The following is a 16,146-nucleotide window of genomic DNA, read 5'->3' as shown; positions in this document are numbered from 1 at the left end:
TAGAAAATATGATAGATAAACATCCATAGGGATCTACTTAGATCTGTAGTAAGACGTTGTGGGTTAAAAAAATGTGTTACATAGTCTCTAATATGTACTCTGATACTCTTTAATTGAGAAATATTGAATAATGTATTATCGGTTTTGTCTGGAATTCTTATATATTCAATCATAACACTAGCTTTAGTTTGGTTTGCGTTCTTTTATGGGTCAAAAGGTTTGTCTTTAAATGTTGTGAACATTATATTTGAAGTTCAATCATCGCTTTTTTTATATTTATGATCTTCAATTTATATTGTATTCACGTCTTATAATGATTTCGATCATGTCATGCCAGTGTGTCCTTCCTGAGAGTTGCTTCATTGGTTCTCTGTCCATGTTAGCTTTGCTTTAAAATCCAGCTAAAAAATATGTTTTTCTTTTTTTTTTATACAGTAAGAAACAACACATTTGAGACAAAGGTTTCTAAAATATAAATTCTAGGATGAAATATCTCACAACATCACTGCATGGCATTATTTACATGGCGATAAATGTACTAAAATGGTGGCGGGAACCATTCATCTAACTGACTAGACCCACTGTTACCGTCTTCATTAGAAGTTTTTCACCAATATCCTTTTTATTAAATGCATTTTAACAATTTAGTTTTCTTATTGTAACATCAACATTGTAGCATGAACCATTTAGGTGCAGCCTTCCGCTACAAGGGAAGAGCAGGTGTAGCTTTAAAATTGTTTTATTTACTTTAGTAAAAGTCTTCAATAAGCGAATATTAAAGCAATTATGATAGAAGGTTGCATGTGTGACTCAAATTTGACCATAAAATAACAATGAAATTAGTTGTGAGCAGGTTGCTAGCATTGGACATTTTGAAGAATCGTCAAATACGTTATTTGTCTTTAACTAATAGCAAAACAAGAGTTTCAAGTTAGATTGTCTGATCAACTTCTTACATTTTTAGGTTGAAAATCTTCACATCTATGCAGAAGTAAATATCTCTGACAGTGTAAACAACAAGCTGCAGCAACTTCAGTCTGCTATATTGAATTGACTCACTGACTTTTATGTGTGTGTTTTTTAATTAATAGTCTCATTTATTACCATTAGTGTACTACACTTATTTTAATTACACCAGTACTGTAAACGCATAACTCTATGTATTTATTTTAATGTGATCCGTCTGGTTTTAAGCTTGATATTTGTAAAAGTATCTGATTGTTGTTTGATTTGATCTATTTTTGAAATGTTCTGTTTTTTGTTCTCCAGGCACCCCCGTCCATGGTCAGCAATGAACAAAGACAACATGCTGAGCATATTTTCCTCTCCTTCAGAAAATCCAAATCTCCCTTCGCCATCTGCAAGCACATCTTGGGTAACACATTTCTATAAATTAAACGTATGATTGAAATAGATAAATACATTTGGTTTGGCAAAACATCGATGACAATGTTGCAACAGAGCTAAGTTGATGCTGATGATGATGTTGCAGAAGTTTTGTCTCAGGAGATGTTTCCCAGCGCAGTATTTTTTACGTATTTTATTTTCCTTGGTTGTGTTAATACCTGTCACATGCTGCTGTCAATCATCGTACTTAAGTTTGTGCTCTATTTAAATTGGAATCTGTTTTATCTGAATAATGCATTTTATATTAGACTACGTTTATACTACTTTGTCAACTGTTTAAGGTAAATAATATTTTATTTTTTATCAAAAATGTCTTTAATAATTAAACTGTTGTTTTCCCCAGAGACCAGCAAGGTGGACTATGTGCTCTTCCAGGCAGTCACTGCCATCATGGAGGCTGTTGTGCGTGAGTGGATCTTACTGGACAAGACCAGTGTTGAATCTCTCCGGGCTTTTCTCCTGACTTACGTCCTCCAAAGACCAAAGTAAGACAGATTTTTGGGATCTTCCCTCTAGAAAGATAAACATGTGGGACCCTGTTTAACCTGTTTTGATCAAAAAGATTCAGATTTATATTCTGTATATATATTATCTGTGGCTTCTTTTAGTGGCTGAATGGTCTGACTGACCTGTGTGTTTTGCAGCCTGCAGAAGTATGTGCGAGAGCAGATGCTGCTGGCAGTAGCAGTTATTGTGAAGCGGGGATCTCTGGACAAATCCATCAGTTGTAAAAGCATCTTCATGGAAGTTGGACAACTGATCAGCAGCGGCAACCCCACAGCGGTGAGAAAGTTTCATTCATCTATCCGATGAAAATCTTAACTTTTGATATTAATCTAGTTAACATAGTGATTAAAAACGAATAACTTAAATAGTTAATAGGATAACTTAATCATCCTTTTTGTTTGTATTATGTTTATTATATAACTGGCATAAATTAAAAGGTTTAATTAATATATCATGTTGCTAAACTAAGTGGCTTTTGAACTGATATTAGACCCTAATAAAACGCTGCAGTATGATTCTTTTTTCCAAAAAAACTCTTATTTACATCAGTTAAAAAAGTGGAAATACTGCTTCCTTAATTCAAAATGTTACACCATTTTCAATCGGTAGGTGGCAGTAAGTGATCCTGTTGTCTGTAAAAAGGCTTCCACTATAGATTCACATATACTGTAGGATATTAACCCCCAATGGACCACGCATACTCTGACAATATTTTAAATGAAAACATGTATTTACTGTAACTTCTTTGGAGTTAATTTTGAGAGATTAATAACAAAAAGCTAGGAGTTTTATTTTAATATTCAAAAGTTCAAATGCATCATTTGCAAGAAGCTCCTCTGCATGTTCTACCAGTCTGTGGTGGCCAGTGTCCTGTTCTATGCTGTGGTGTGTTGGGGTGGAAATGTGTCCAAGAGGACTGTCAACAGGTTGGACAGGTTGATCAGGAGGGCTTGCTCTGTGGTTGAAGCTTGACTCACTGGTGACAGTTGCTGAGAGGAGATCATTGAACAAACTACTGTCCATCATAGATGATGACAGTCATCCTCTCAACACCGTCATCAGTGAGCAGAGAAGCAGAATGAGAGCACGAATGCTCCTACCCAGGTGCAAAACAAATAGACTCAGGGACTCATTCATTCCTCGTGCTATTAAATTGTACAATTCTGAGTTTGGGGGCAGGAGTGGAGTGAAAGTATCTGGATGTTCTGTTCTATGTTAGTCTTTGTATCCTTTGTCTTTGTTGTTTTTCTTTGATCTATGTTCTTTGTCTTAATCTTTATACTTAGATTGTATAATCTTGTTCTTTCTCTTTATGTTCTTATTATTATTTTATTTTTTATTTATTATGTTTTATTGTTTATGAAAAATTGCTGGCTATTGGAAAAAAACAATTTCCCAATAGGAGACCTCCTGAGGGATCAATAAAGTTTTACCTTACCTTACCTTATTTCAATTTTGCTTTAACTAGTCTTGAAAACACCTCAAAGGAACTTACTCAGAGAATTTCACATTTGATTGATTTAACTGTTCTGCAGCTGTAAACTCCAAAATAAACCTGGTAAAACTGTGTAATATTGTTTTTCTACATTTGTTAAATCATTACCAAGCTATTCATCTAAAAGGCTCTAACTTTAGCATATGTTCTTTTTTTACCTGAATTAATTTATTGAAACGTTACCATCTAAAGTGCATTTTACTTCTGTAACGTTGAATGTACCAAATATTAAAACTGGTATAAAACCCACAATAAACAACATTAAAATATTTAATCTATTTAGATGTGAATTCTGTCATGGTTTCAGTTTAAAATTTTAATTAAAAAATTGAATTTACCTTTGAAAATAAATGTTTTACTTTCATTTGAAATAAAATCCTAAATGTAGGCCTAAAAGTGTCTGGGTTGGTCTTTCACCTCACTTTTCTCGGGTGTTGTTGATGGTCTTCAGGTAGTTTCCATCAGAAAAAGCAGTTTCCACAGGAGAGATAATATTATCTTTGTCATCTGGAAACATTATGGTTTGTTTCTCTTGGTCTAGTCTTCTGTTAGAAGAGACGCTCATTGCCCAGATACTTTTCAGTAGTACATCCAGATTGACCACTAGATGGCACCATAATCTTTGTCTTTCATTTCTAGTGAAAACTCGCATTATGCTTAAAACCAAACGGCGGCTCTTCATGAAACTTCATCAGTTCTTCCTTCAGTTAATCTTATTGAAATTTGGCCGACCTTTGCAGTTTTGTCTGTCATGTATTTTTTCCACCAGTGTCTCCCTATTGTGTGTCTTGATGCACTCATTTCTACACATAAGGCAAGAGAGAAGTTTCCTGGCTCATTGTGTTTGTGTTCTGTTGTGATGGCACAGGCTCCCTTTTTCCACGACTCCATTGTCTTCTTCTTTCTGCTTTCTCTTCTGTAGTAGATCCTTCATTAGCTTTCTTTATTTGTCAAAGTCCTGCAAAGTCATTCCGACACGAGATGAAATGTGCGGGCATCAGTCAGGAGCTCGGATACTCGCTGACATTTCATAAATAGACACCGACTTCGTCCAAATACATCATAGGTATGGAGCGTAACCGTTAAGGGCCATTTAAGCTGGTCAGTTTCAACTGGTGGGCACATTAGCGGGCCACACTGTCGGAGCGATGTATTTTGGATCGCGGCTGCTTTGGTGGTTTGACCTTTCATTATAGTTTGAAAACAGCAGTTGAATGTGGAGGTGATGGATGACGTTGCTGCTTTGCTGCCCCACAGGAAATAGAGGAATGCTTGTGAACAATTTTTCTTCATGAGAAATGAGTGAAATTTTACCAAATTATGCCGGGAAACATACACGTGAATGAACAACCTGTTGGTTTTGCAGCAAACCCTGGCCTGCTCCATCCTGACCGCTCTACTCACGGAGTTCTCCAGCTCCAGCAAGACCAGCAGCATCGGCCTCAGCATGGAGTTCCACGGCAAATGCAAACGTCTCTTTCAGGTTCGATCCCATTCTCTCGTGTCCAACAAACAAGTTTCCCAGTAAAACACATTTTTAAGACTTTTTTCATCTGTCTGATTGACTTTTAGGAGGAGGGTCTTCGTCAAATCTTCGTGTTGACGATGGAGGTGCTCCAGGAATTCAGCCGGAGAGAGAACATCAACGCTCAGATGTCCTCCGTCTTTCAACGCTACCTGGCTCTGGCCAACCAGGTGCTCAGCTGGAACTTCATGCCGCCAGGCTATATCCTTTCTGCTTCTTATGGAGCCACGGTCATCAAAGGTTCCATCACCTCACACACACACACACACACACACACACAAATAACATGAGCAGCTCCCATTGATGCAGGAGAATGTTGGTTAATCCAAAATCATATAACATAGCAGTTACTGTACAGACAAAGATAATTACATTAATAAAACAAATATTATTGTTTAATTAATTACATTTAAATTATTCTGCTAAACTAAAAGACATTAAAAAATCAACAATTTAAAAAGAAAGCTCATTATAGTAACACATTTTAATACAATACATAATTAATTAAACAATATTAAGTACAAACTAAATAGTATGATTAGCTAAGCAATCATTTATGACTAAACACAACAATAATGAACCACTCAACATTGTTTGGAGACAATTTCCACTACTTATTTATCTTGCTTGATGATTAAAGAATAAAGTTTTATTCGATAAGTACACATACTTTTTAAAATGTTGCCAGTAGTTAAATGGTGCTTTAAGATTAGAAGACACGCTATGATATATACGTTTAATTTTCCTTGTTTTTTTTTTGTTTGAGACAATATATCAACACTAAGAGTATGGGCTTCTGCCTCCGAAACCCCAATAATGAAAGAAATTAAATGAATGCATGTAATACAGATAAAGCCTGCTACAGGAAAAACAATCAGTCAGTTGTGTCAGTGTGTGTGTGCGTGCGAGAGACACTGCACAGCTTTGTCAGGCGAGATCAGGTGTAGAATGAGAGTAGAAACTCTAATAGAACATGGTTAATGGTGTCAAAATCTGCTTTTTTCTTGTCTGGTAACAAAAATGTTTGTGAACTCGACTCATTCTTTCTAACGATTGTTTCAACTCGGGGTTAATTCTCTATTTATTTTCTTGTCTAAAGTAATGTCTGGTGTTGGTTGAGTCTGAGTTTGAAACAACAATATATTGTTTATGTTGCTGCGAGAGCATCTCCGCTGTTCGAACGCTTTAATTGTGTCCCAGCTGTTTCAGATTAAAACGGCGGATTGTGTTTGTCAGGAAATGTAAGTCGGCGGAATGTCCGCGGAACCTTGTGTGTGTTTACATGTTTCTCTACATAATGCTTTAATATCGTTGATGAGCATTCCTGGGGTCTTAAGGGTCCGTGCCGCTGCCAGCCGCCATATTTGATACCCAGGAATGCCTGTCTCTGTCAGATTGACTTTGTAGTTCATTTCTTGATTCCACGTCCTTGTTATCTTAGCAGTTGGCCGAGTGTTGAGGCGAGCGCCGTCGCTTTGTTTGTGTGTGTGTGCGTGCCCGGGCTCATTAGGGCTTAAATCCCGACCAGTTGGGCATCCTATACGCCGTCTGAGGGATCTGCAGTGGCGCTGCTGCCAGCCCGGGCCATGTATCACTTTCAAAGAGGTGTCTGTACGTCCCTCCCCATATCATTCCCGCACCCCCGCCTCAGCTTGTGGAGAGGCTCCTCTCGGTATGCCAGACACTCCCAGTACAATATGTTTTTCTTTGTCCAGCTTTCTACCTCTCTTTTGTGTCTTTTTTGGTGTGATTCTCTCTTATTCTCACTCACCTGCTAGAAGTGGCATCACATTTAAACAAAGTATTTTTTTCCCATAATTTCAATTTCAATTTGGCAACGACTACGAAGCATATTTTGGTGCAGTATGGATTAAAATAAAGGATTAAATTAAAGCAACTTATACTTCCATATTTTTGACGCAACATGTGTTTTATCAATGCTATATCGGAATATAGAATGGGTTAATTTACAATCTCAAATGTTGAACCAATATCATTAAATTCACTATAAAATGTTGCTCTAATAGTTCCAGCAGACGATGTCAAAACACTACTTAGCCAATTGTGCGACTCGGAGACGGTCACATGACGACATGGAAGCACCGGTGCGTCAATTCTTCATGGCAAATTCCGAATCGACACTTGACCAATAAACAAATTATTGAATTCAATGATTGGATAAAAACAAATAAAACCTTTCAATATAGACATTGTTTAATTCAATTGTTTATAAAAAATGATTCAATGCTTCTGATATACTTCCATACAAAAGTTTGAGTGTATCAAATGCAAAAGTATCTTTGTTTTTATCCAAGTTTAAAATTGACTTTTTGATAAGCCTTGTTTTTTTTTTTATTAATTTTTTGTTGAGCCAAATTGGACGATGCAAGCACTAAGAAGATTCTTTATTTGTCAGATATTTAAAAAGGTTGAATGTGTTATTAACATATAACCTGATAAAAAAACCTGTCTTGTCATTACAGATATTCTTTCTAAGGTCACATATTTAGTGGTCCCTCACCATATTGCTTTCCATCTTCCGTCCTCTTTTCACTTCAGTTCTTTTTTTGCATACGGTACTGAATACTTAAATATGTTTAAGCGATCTATTAGGACGGCTCCTTGTCAATGTTCGCCCTGTTACCAACAGGTCATTTATTTGAACAGAAGATAAACTTCAACAAAAACGTACAACTTAATTGAGGCACAAACCTTTTCACCCACCTTTACTTACGGTGCCAAAAAAACAATGAACTCCCATGATGCCAATCTGGACTCTGATCCTTTTTAGTCACAGCTGAGCGTCCACAACAATACTGTATTTAAATTCTATATTGTCCTGTCAAAAGGGAAAGATGGGTGGTCTGGTTGGTTGTTCAAGTCACCGTTAAATAAATGTTGTTATTTAGGGGGATGTCATTTCATATGGCGATGTTAAGTTTGCAAGTTCAAATGTTAATTTAAGCAAGTGGAAAATTCCCAGATTTATTTTAATGCAGGGGGGGCTTTTAGAACAAAACCCCCCACAATGAATGAGGGACCACTGTATATAAAGATAAATGGACTAAGATCAGCAAACTGCTCAATGAGTAGTTGCTTGTATTTTTACAGTTATAATTAAACATTTTAAGATTTTAGCACTTTAACAATTATTTAAACTTTGAAATGATGGATTATAGTTTAATAATGTGTTTACAATTAAATGATTCATTTTTTACAATTAAAATGCAAATATTTCTTCATTTTCCTGTTGCTATCAAATGCAACATCACGGAGATGACTGAGGATGAGAGGATACAGTAGAATCAATCAGATTTTAAAGCTAATTTTGAACAAATGAAAGCGGTTACTACTTTATCAAGAGTCTTGCGGTCTGTAAATTCTGCAACTCCAGAGTCAAGACCTCAGGACAATACTACAAATATATTGTTGTTCCTGGACTGAGTGATTGATTGTATTTTTACAGTTATAATTAAACATTTTTAGATTTTATGTGGAGAAAATATAACACTACAAGCACAATGGTGGAGTGTGTGGTCACAGAGCTGCTCCTTGAAATTCTTTCTGCACATTTGTGACGTTTCCAAGTGTCTGGGTCTTTAGAGAAGGCACTGATTGATGAAGACCGCTGCTGAAGTCTGAATGAGTGCGGCCGCCTGTCTCGCAGTGTCACAGCACGCCTGGCCCGGCCTTGTGCGATGCAAACCAACGCTTGTATGAGAGTCCGGGGACCCTTCCCTAATTGTGTGGCTGACAGCCGCAGACTTCTCTGCCCATGAATAAACGACCCGCACACTCCCCGGTCCGGCTCAAAGCCCCTTTTCAAAAAAGAACCTCCCTCCCTTTAGATGAACCGCCAGGCATGTGTGTCATCTATCCTCGCCGCTGTCTGAACTTCGGCCCTTCATTGTGGTGTCATGTGGTCCCGGCACGCTCCCCGGCGTCTGAACGACACCGTGTCACTCGGCACAGGGCTTGACTCTGTCCGGGGCTGTGGTCAGAGCTGTGTGCTGCAACCCTGGTCAGGTGCTGTAAATGGCTGCCCGGTCTGACAGATGGATCCCCTTTTTTTTCCCTTTGTGGACGCATAAAAGAATTTCGGAGAATGTTCTCACAGATTTACCGATTGGTTATGAAACTGGATGAGCCTCTTATTCTTTTCTAGGTATTTAATCTTCTTGTTTAGCACTTTAAATTGAGTATTTAACTTTACTGGTACATGTTCTTTGTTACCCTAAAAACACTACGGTTGAGACTGGCACACACGCACATAAAAATCTGAGGCCATGTGTCAGTTGTTCCTGACTCCTCAGTGTTGTCATTAACCTGCCAAAGGTCACTTAACAGGCGCTTGACCCTGAGGTTAATGTTAGGATTAGACATGCGCAAGCTGATGCTGGATGTTTTCCTTGGCCCTGACCCATGTGCAGAATTTTCTTTTGCTGCGTCTAAACAAAGACCGCGGAGACAAAATGCAGAGTTGAAAGTCTGCAGTCATGAGCAGGAGGCACCAAGGACGCACAGGGAAACTAAAACGATCAATCAAATTTGTAGCTTTACTGTATATCTAACATCTGTTGTTACTAGGGGTGTCAAATGGCGATGTATTGCAATATTCTTTTTCCACTATACTCGATATTCGACAGCACTGTAACAATTATTTAGACTTTGAAACTATGTTTTATAGTTTAATAGTGTGTTTAAAATTAAATAATTCTCTTTTTTACAATTAGAATGCAAATTCATGCAGGTTCATTTTCCTGTCAAATGCAACATCCCGGAGATGACTGAGGATGAGAGGATACAATTGAATCAAGCGGATTTTAAAGCTAATTTTTAACAAATGAAAGCAGTTACGACTTTATCAAGAGTCATGCGGTCTGTAAATTCTGCAACTCCAGAGTCAAGACCTCAGGACAATACTTATATAAATATAATATATATATATATATTATATTTATATATGTTGTTCCTAGAGTATCAAAATATATCACTATATATCATATCGTTGCCCGCGTATCGTATCGCTATATTCCTGCCAATACACAGCCCTAGTTGTTACAATTACACAAAACAACACGTTAAAATATCTTAAGTAAAAAAAATCAGTTGTGCAAAAAGAAAACGGCAACTAAGATAAAAACAAGTTCCAGGTCTGAGGTTGTTCAAAAATAATAAAATAAATAAATAAAAAATACCAATGGGAACAATATTTTGAGGTATGTTGTGTTCATCTAAATCTTACGCAAGCAAGCCTGTTAAAACCTTAATTAACTTAAGTGTTCCTTCCTCAGCTATTCTTAACATACATTAAAACAAACTAAATGACAGCAGCCAAACTAGTTAACATGACAATTACACCATTAAAGTGTTGTATTGTCAGCCTTTGCACCTCTTCCAAAGAACGTCTGAAATTTGTTAGTTTATTAACTAACTATATTTTCTTCAGTACTTAAACTTATATTTTATACATTTCTATAGGTAAAAGTTATTTTTATAGATATTTTCTTGTTTTGAGCAGCTGTCTTCTAAAGGATAAAGTTTTAACACCAGAAAGGTTTTGGTAAAGCATAGTGAGGGGCAGGGTCAGCCAGGAGGTATTCCTGGACTGTTATTCCACATGGTGAAGCTGCAGTCCAGACTTAAGGTGGGATATACCACTTAAACCCGTCCACGCGCCGATGCATAGTGCCGTGCTCTTTACACGGCTGCTGTTTCTTAACACAAGGCCGTCATCGTCGAGGATGAAGCAGAAACTCGCTAATCCACGACCCGCGGACCTTAATGTTATTAACACAGATACTTGGACAAATAGCCCAAAGGTTTTATTTTAATCCTGGCAACTGCGACGTGAGGTCTATAAAGGGAAAATTGAGTGCAATGCCATGTTTATATGTTACACAAGTGCACAACAATGTGACCATCTTAACCAACTTATCAGTTGTAAGATACCAGAGTTGATGGATCTATCAGTTTTGTTATAAAACGGATTGAAGTTGGGGCTGTTTATTGACAAGAATCTGGCAAGACAATAAGTATCATGATACTTCCGCTTCCGATGAGCCTTTGATCGGCTGCTTGAACGTAAGCTCCTGCAATAATTGCCAAAAACGGTCGTTTTAACGACTACTTGTCCGGATATTATGCTCATATCACTAAAGATATGTCTCAAGCATCTCGGATCTATGATCGCGATGCTCTTTTCAACATCAGAGAGTCGATGGAGGATTATAATCGCAACCGTTTCCAACGTCCGGAGAATGTGTTTCCGGCTCCGCTTCCGGCACATCGACTCGGACTCTGTGGAATATCGTTTGATCTCTCTGGTACCGGAGCGATTTCCACAAGCGATCGAGTCGGGCTGGAGTACATGTCAAGATGAGTCGCGATCGCTCGGAAGAACTCTGACGTCATCGGACGTCATCGATGTTTGATCGACATTCCTCTCGCTGAAGAGCGTGACGACACATCAGCGCCGCCGTCTGTCCAGACCTCAACGAAAGGTGGTAAGATTTTTTCATTTCCTCTCTTCAATTCGGCTTTTACTACCGAGTTGAACACGAGTGACAGCTGGTACCCACGTGACCGCTGTTCGCTTCAAAAGATCCCGCTCTGCACGTAGGACTTCTTAATGTTCGCTCCATTACTAATAAATCCTTTATTCTTAATGATCTTTTCACAAGAGTTAATTTGGATTTATTATGTCTTTCTGAGACTTGGCAGAGAGAGAAAGAGTTTATTCATCTGAACGAACTCTGTCCAGTAGGGAGCGCTGTCCTGGGGAAGCCTCGCCTCTCTGGTCGTGGGGGTGGTCTTGCTATAGTTTATAGAGAGTTGTTCTTGCAAAGTGCACAGACACAGGAATTCACTTCTTTTGAGTCTCAGATGATCTTGGTTGGTTCTACAAGACCTTTTTCTAGTGTGTCAATCTACCGCCCGCCTGGTTCTGCGACGGTGTTCTTGAAAGACTTTAGTGACTTCTTATCTTCCATTATTCAAATGGTATCTGTTCTTATTCTTGGAGACTTTAATCTTCATGTTGAAGACGTCACATCTTTCTCTAACAGAAGCCTTTAATTTTGAGCAACATGTTTCTGAACCCACTCATCAAAAAGGCCACATTTTAGACTTAGTTTTTACTCTTGGCCTGAACATTTCTAATGTATCTGTATATAATGTCCATCTGAATGATCATTCTCTTGTCTTGTTTAACCTGGAATTCATCCCTGAACCTAAGCCTTTGAAAGATAGGTCTCAGAGTGCAACCTTAAACAAGTCCAAAAATTTTTTTCTGGAACACTGGTCTTACCAGCTACACGACGAAGCCAAGTGAACGAGTTAGAAGCAGCGATAAAATCCCCTTCAAACGTCAATGAGAACTAAGAGCAAAAAGACATGGAACCTGGCCTCACTGGCAAACAACTCTTGCTGTTTAGAACACAAACACAATTGGTACCGTCTCATCATAAAGTCAGAAATTAGGTGTGGTTGTTTTATTTTTAAATAGTGTTGTTCACCCAGACACTACGCAGCCCATGTTTGCTCCTTCCAGACCATGACGCTGGTTTATAGAAGGGGGGAAAAGAATGCTTGGTTTTATTACATCTTAGTTCCATCGTGCTTTGAAGTTGTTCGCAGACACGACCTGAGCCACAGCAAACTACAAATTCTACAAAGTTGGCTCGAAGAGGAAAGGATACTTCCTTATCTGTTTAAAAAAAATCGTGAATCTTAACCCGTTTGATCTCCATCGGTTCATACAAATTGCATGCATGGATCTTTTTAGACAATGATGTAAAGTCCTGCGGTGACTAATTTAAAGTTTAGCAGTGGCTTTTATACATGTGGTAGCACAGTAATGTGTGTGTGTGTGTGTGTGTGTGTGTGTGTGTGTGTGTGTGTGAGACAGTCCTTCTGCCTGATGCGTCCAGTGGAAAATTGACGTGTCACATTAACTATTCTGGAGTCCACTGAAGGGGCCGAAATGGAAGCAGGTGAAGTCTTTTAAAAACCCACCAAACCACAGCCACATGTCCGAGTCACTCCGCACACGTTAGTCAGACTGAAAGTATGTATATTATACAAACGCTCACATGTGTGCGCAATTTGTCATTTTTTTTACAACAATTGAAGGATTAAGGGAATACTTTTCTGCTTGTTGGTCTGATGTTCAATTTGGTCTCATTCATTAATGGTCTCATGTTTATGATCATCTTTTAAACTGCTATATATGAATTGATGGTGTTGTAGATGTATTTGTAAAGTACATGACAATCTATACATCATTTTTTTCCTTCAAACTACTAATTCGTGTTTGTCTCTGTGTTGTCTTGACCTTTTTAAGTATTTATTTTATTGGGTATTTTTTGATTGTTTAAGCGCTTTATGACCCTGGCGCTCTATAAATTCTAATTACTTACTTATTAATATTTATTTTAACTAAAGTAAAATCATATTAACAGATTAAATACAATCTTATTTCAAAGGAGAGAGTACATGTTTTAATACCGTGTCAATGTTTTTGAAAACACCCTCTATTGTGATTACCGGTAGGATTTTTCCTGACTATTGATCAGAAAGGTTTTTCCACAAAATGTTATTCTTTTTTTCTGCCCATGTGTAATCCTTTCATGAACATTATCACTAAAAAAGAAAAAAGAGAAAATGAATCCTGGATCAAGATAAAAATAAGTATAATCATTATCGTACATTGTGGTTTTCTTTTATCATAATCAATCAAAAAAAGTCAGATATTTATTTAACTTGTATTATGGCTAGAATAGCTTGTTCTTAGAAATTTGGCCTTAGATGGAATTAAAAAAAAAAACTCCATTCACGGAATCAATATTGGAGGAGAAACTTAACTGTGTAAAGCTCTGGAATATTTTGCTAATATTTACACAGTCAAACTAGGACGTTGTATGTTTTACAATGTGTTACTGAAAGCAGACATATACTGTTTGTATCACAGCTGTTTAACACTCTCACATACACTCACTCGTGCAAACACAACATAGTCCACGACTCCTGTGAGTTTTCCTCGCGGTCATATGACTCTCCAGGATTGCTTGTTCAACCTTTGACTCCATGGGGGTCCGTCCCAAAGGAGATGTGATCATATGCTCAACCTCACTCACTCTCAAGTATTTCCAACCCCTTAATACTACCACTTAAATTAAGACGTGTGATTCACCGTTTAGAATATTTGATCGATGACTTCCTTTTACCCTTTTCCTCTTTTACTATTTTTATTTACATTCTAACTCCTCTTAGGAAAAGTTCAGTTCGAGGTCTTCGACTATATTTAACAAGGCCCCGAACTTCCATTGACAAAGCATGCACATGCACATGCACTCAAACAAGACCCTCTGACAGGTGCCAACTTTCGTGCTGAAAAGTTGAGTGTAGACGGGGCGTGTGCACGGGGAGTGACTCCGGCCTGGCGTGGGTTGGAATGCGTGACCTCACTGGCCTCTGCCGTCGTTTGGCTTTGATCGAACATTCCTCCAGAAGTTTCCCCTTGCTGCACTATGGTGATCCAGTCGTGGCGCTTTTATCGTGAGTCATGGACGACAGAGGAAGCTCAAAGCAGGCCGAACATGACGAATGGTTTTCTTTATTTACAGTATATATACACTTCAAAATTTTGGGGTCACTTTTATCAATCTGTCGATAGCACTTTTTTTCCCCAATCTTCTTTCCGATGTCTTTTGCCCATATTAACCATTTCCTTTATTTGTCTCGGATATGGCTTTTTTTTTTTACCTCTCCTTCTAGAAGTCCAGACTCCCGGAGCCTCTCTTTACTGTAGATGTTGACACTGAAGTTTTGCGAGTACCATTTAATGAAGCTGCCACTTCTGTTTCTACTCTGGTTAGAGCCTGTTTGTGCTGCTCTCTGAAGGGAGTAAGTACACAACGTTGTAAGAAATCTTACATTTCTTAGATATTTGTGGATGGAATAGCCTTAATTTCTAAGATCATTAATAAACGAATCAATTTCACATGACGGTTCTTTTTTTTTTCTGGCCATTTTGAGAGTACAATTGAACCCACCCAGCCCGTTTTATAGATTTTTAACCAGCTGTTTTCAGCTGTGCTAAGATCATTTTACAAGTTTTTTTTTTTAAATAATTCTTCATTCCTTCTATTGCTTTTAGCGAACACAATGTACCATTAGACCACTGGAGTGATGGTTGCTGGAAATGGGATTCTATACATCTATGTAGATATTACATTTGCAGCTAGAACAGTCATTTACCATCATTCACAATCATTTAAGACTGTATTTCTGATTAATTTAATGTTATGTTCATTGAAAAAAACTGCTTTTCCTTCAAAAATAAGTACATTTCTAACCCCTAACTTTTGAACAGTAGCGTATATATATTATACAGTAAATGTGTATATACATATCTATCCTTTATTATTCTGAAATACTTAAACACAATTATTTAGATTTGATTTCTCTTAAATGTTGTTTCTTGTCCCCTTTATATGTGCTTTTTTTTTTTACATTATAGCCCATGTATTTCCCCCTGAAGAACAGTAATGTGCTCAAAATCATCCGGTGTTTCTCATCAATGTGTGTTCAATTGAGCCTATACTACTTTTCAGACAACATCTCATAATGTTGATCAAACTGGATTTTTTTTTTTTTTACTTGCTAAGATATTCACTCAAAGGCAGAGAGTGGAGAGAAAACATCGTAACACGATAGTTTGCTCGGTCCAAAGTGACAAAATCCCCAAACCCAATGAATTCCACATTAAAACCCTAGAGCGTATACCATTTATTAGGCTGTCAAATATAATTTGTGCATCTGCAAACTTTGTTCAAGACGAAGAGTTTTCTCAGAGTAAAACACAAACCAAAATGCCGTCAATAAATCTTGGTCGCCGTTGGCAAGTAGCGTTTTTAGACTCGAACACACATTAGTGTTCTGCTGTGCTATTGATAAATGGTACAATAGTGAGTGTCTGTGTGAGGGGGGTGTGGGGGGTACCAGCAGCGAAACCATGAAAGCTGTAGCTTCAAGTCAGAGTTTGTCACGCATATCATCAGAGATTTGCTTGGATCGACCATCAAACAACTTCCTTTGTCAGCAGAATAACTGCAAGTTAAATAAATGAGGACTATAACTTGAAAGTGCGAGTGAAATCATTTGGGTGTAGATGTCGTGCAAACGGTTGTTTGGGTAATTGTGGGTGTCT

The 16,146-nt window shown here is 37.7% G+C and overlaps 1 protein-coding gene across 1 annotated transcript in view; it reads left to right on the top strand.

Moving 5' to 3' along the window:
• xpo4 (exportin 4) overlaps nt 1–16,146 on the top strand; it is a 46,997-nt gene that overhangs the window by 1,372 nt on the left and 29,479 nt on the right. Inside the window, exons 2-6 of the mRNA XM_087803996.1 lie at nt 1,270–1,375; nt 1,751–1,892; nt 2,052–2,190; nt 4,776–4,892; nt 4,982–5,135. Of these exons, the coding sequence (XP_087660122.1) occupies nt 1,270–1,375; nt 1,751–1,892; nt 2,052–2,190; nt 4,776–4,892; nt 4,982–5,135 (658 nt within the window). The remainder of the gene's footprint in view (nt 1–1,269; nt 1,376–1,750; nt 1,893–2,051; nt 2,191–4,775; nt 4,893–4,981; nt 5,136–16,146) is intronic.

This window comes from Callionymus lyra, chromosome 12 (genome assembly GCF_982586985.1).
Source record: "Callionymus lyra chromosome 12, fCalLyr1.hap1.1, whole genome shotgun sequence".
Classification (NCBI taxonomy): Eukaryota; Metazoa; Chordata; class Actinopteri; order Syngnathiformes; family Callionymidae; genus Callionymus; species Callionymus lyra.
The sequence above is the reverse complement of the archived record's forward strand: the minus strand, read 5'-3'. Positions and strand labels throughout refer to the sequence as shown.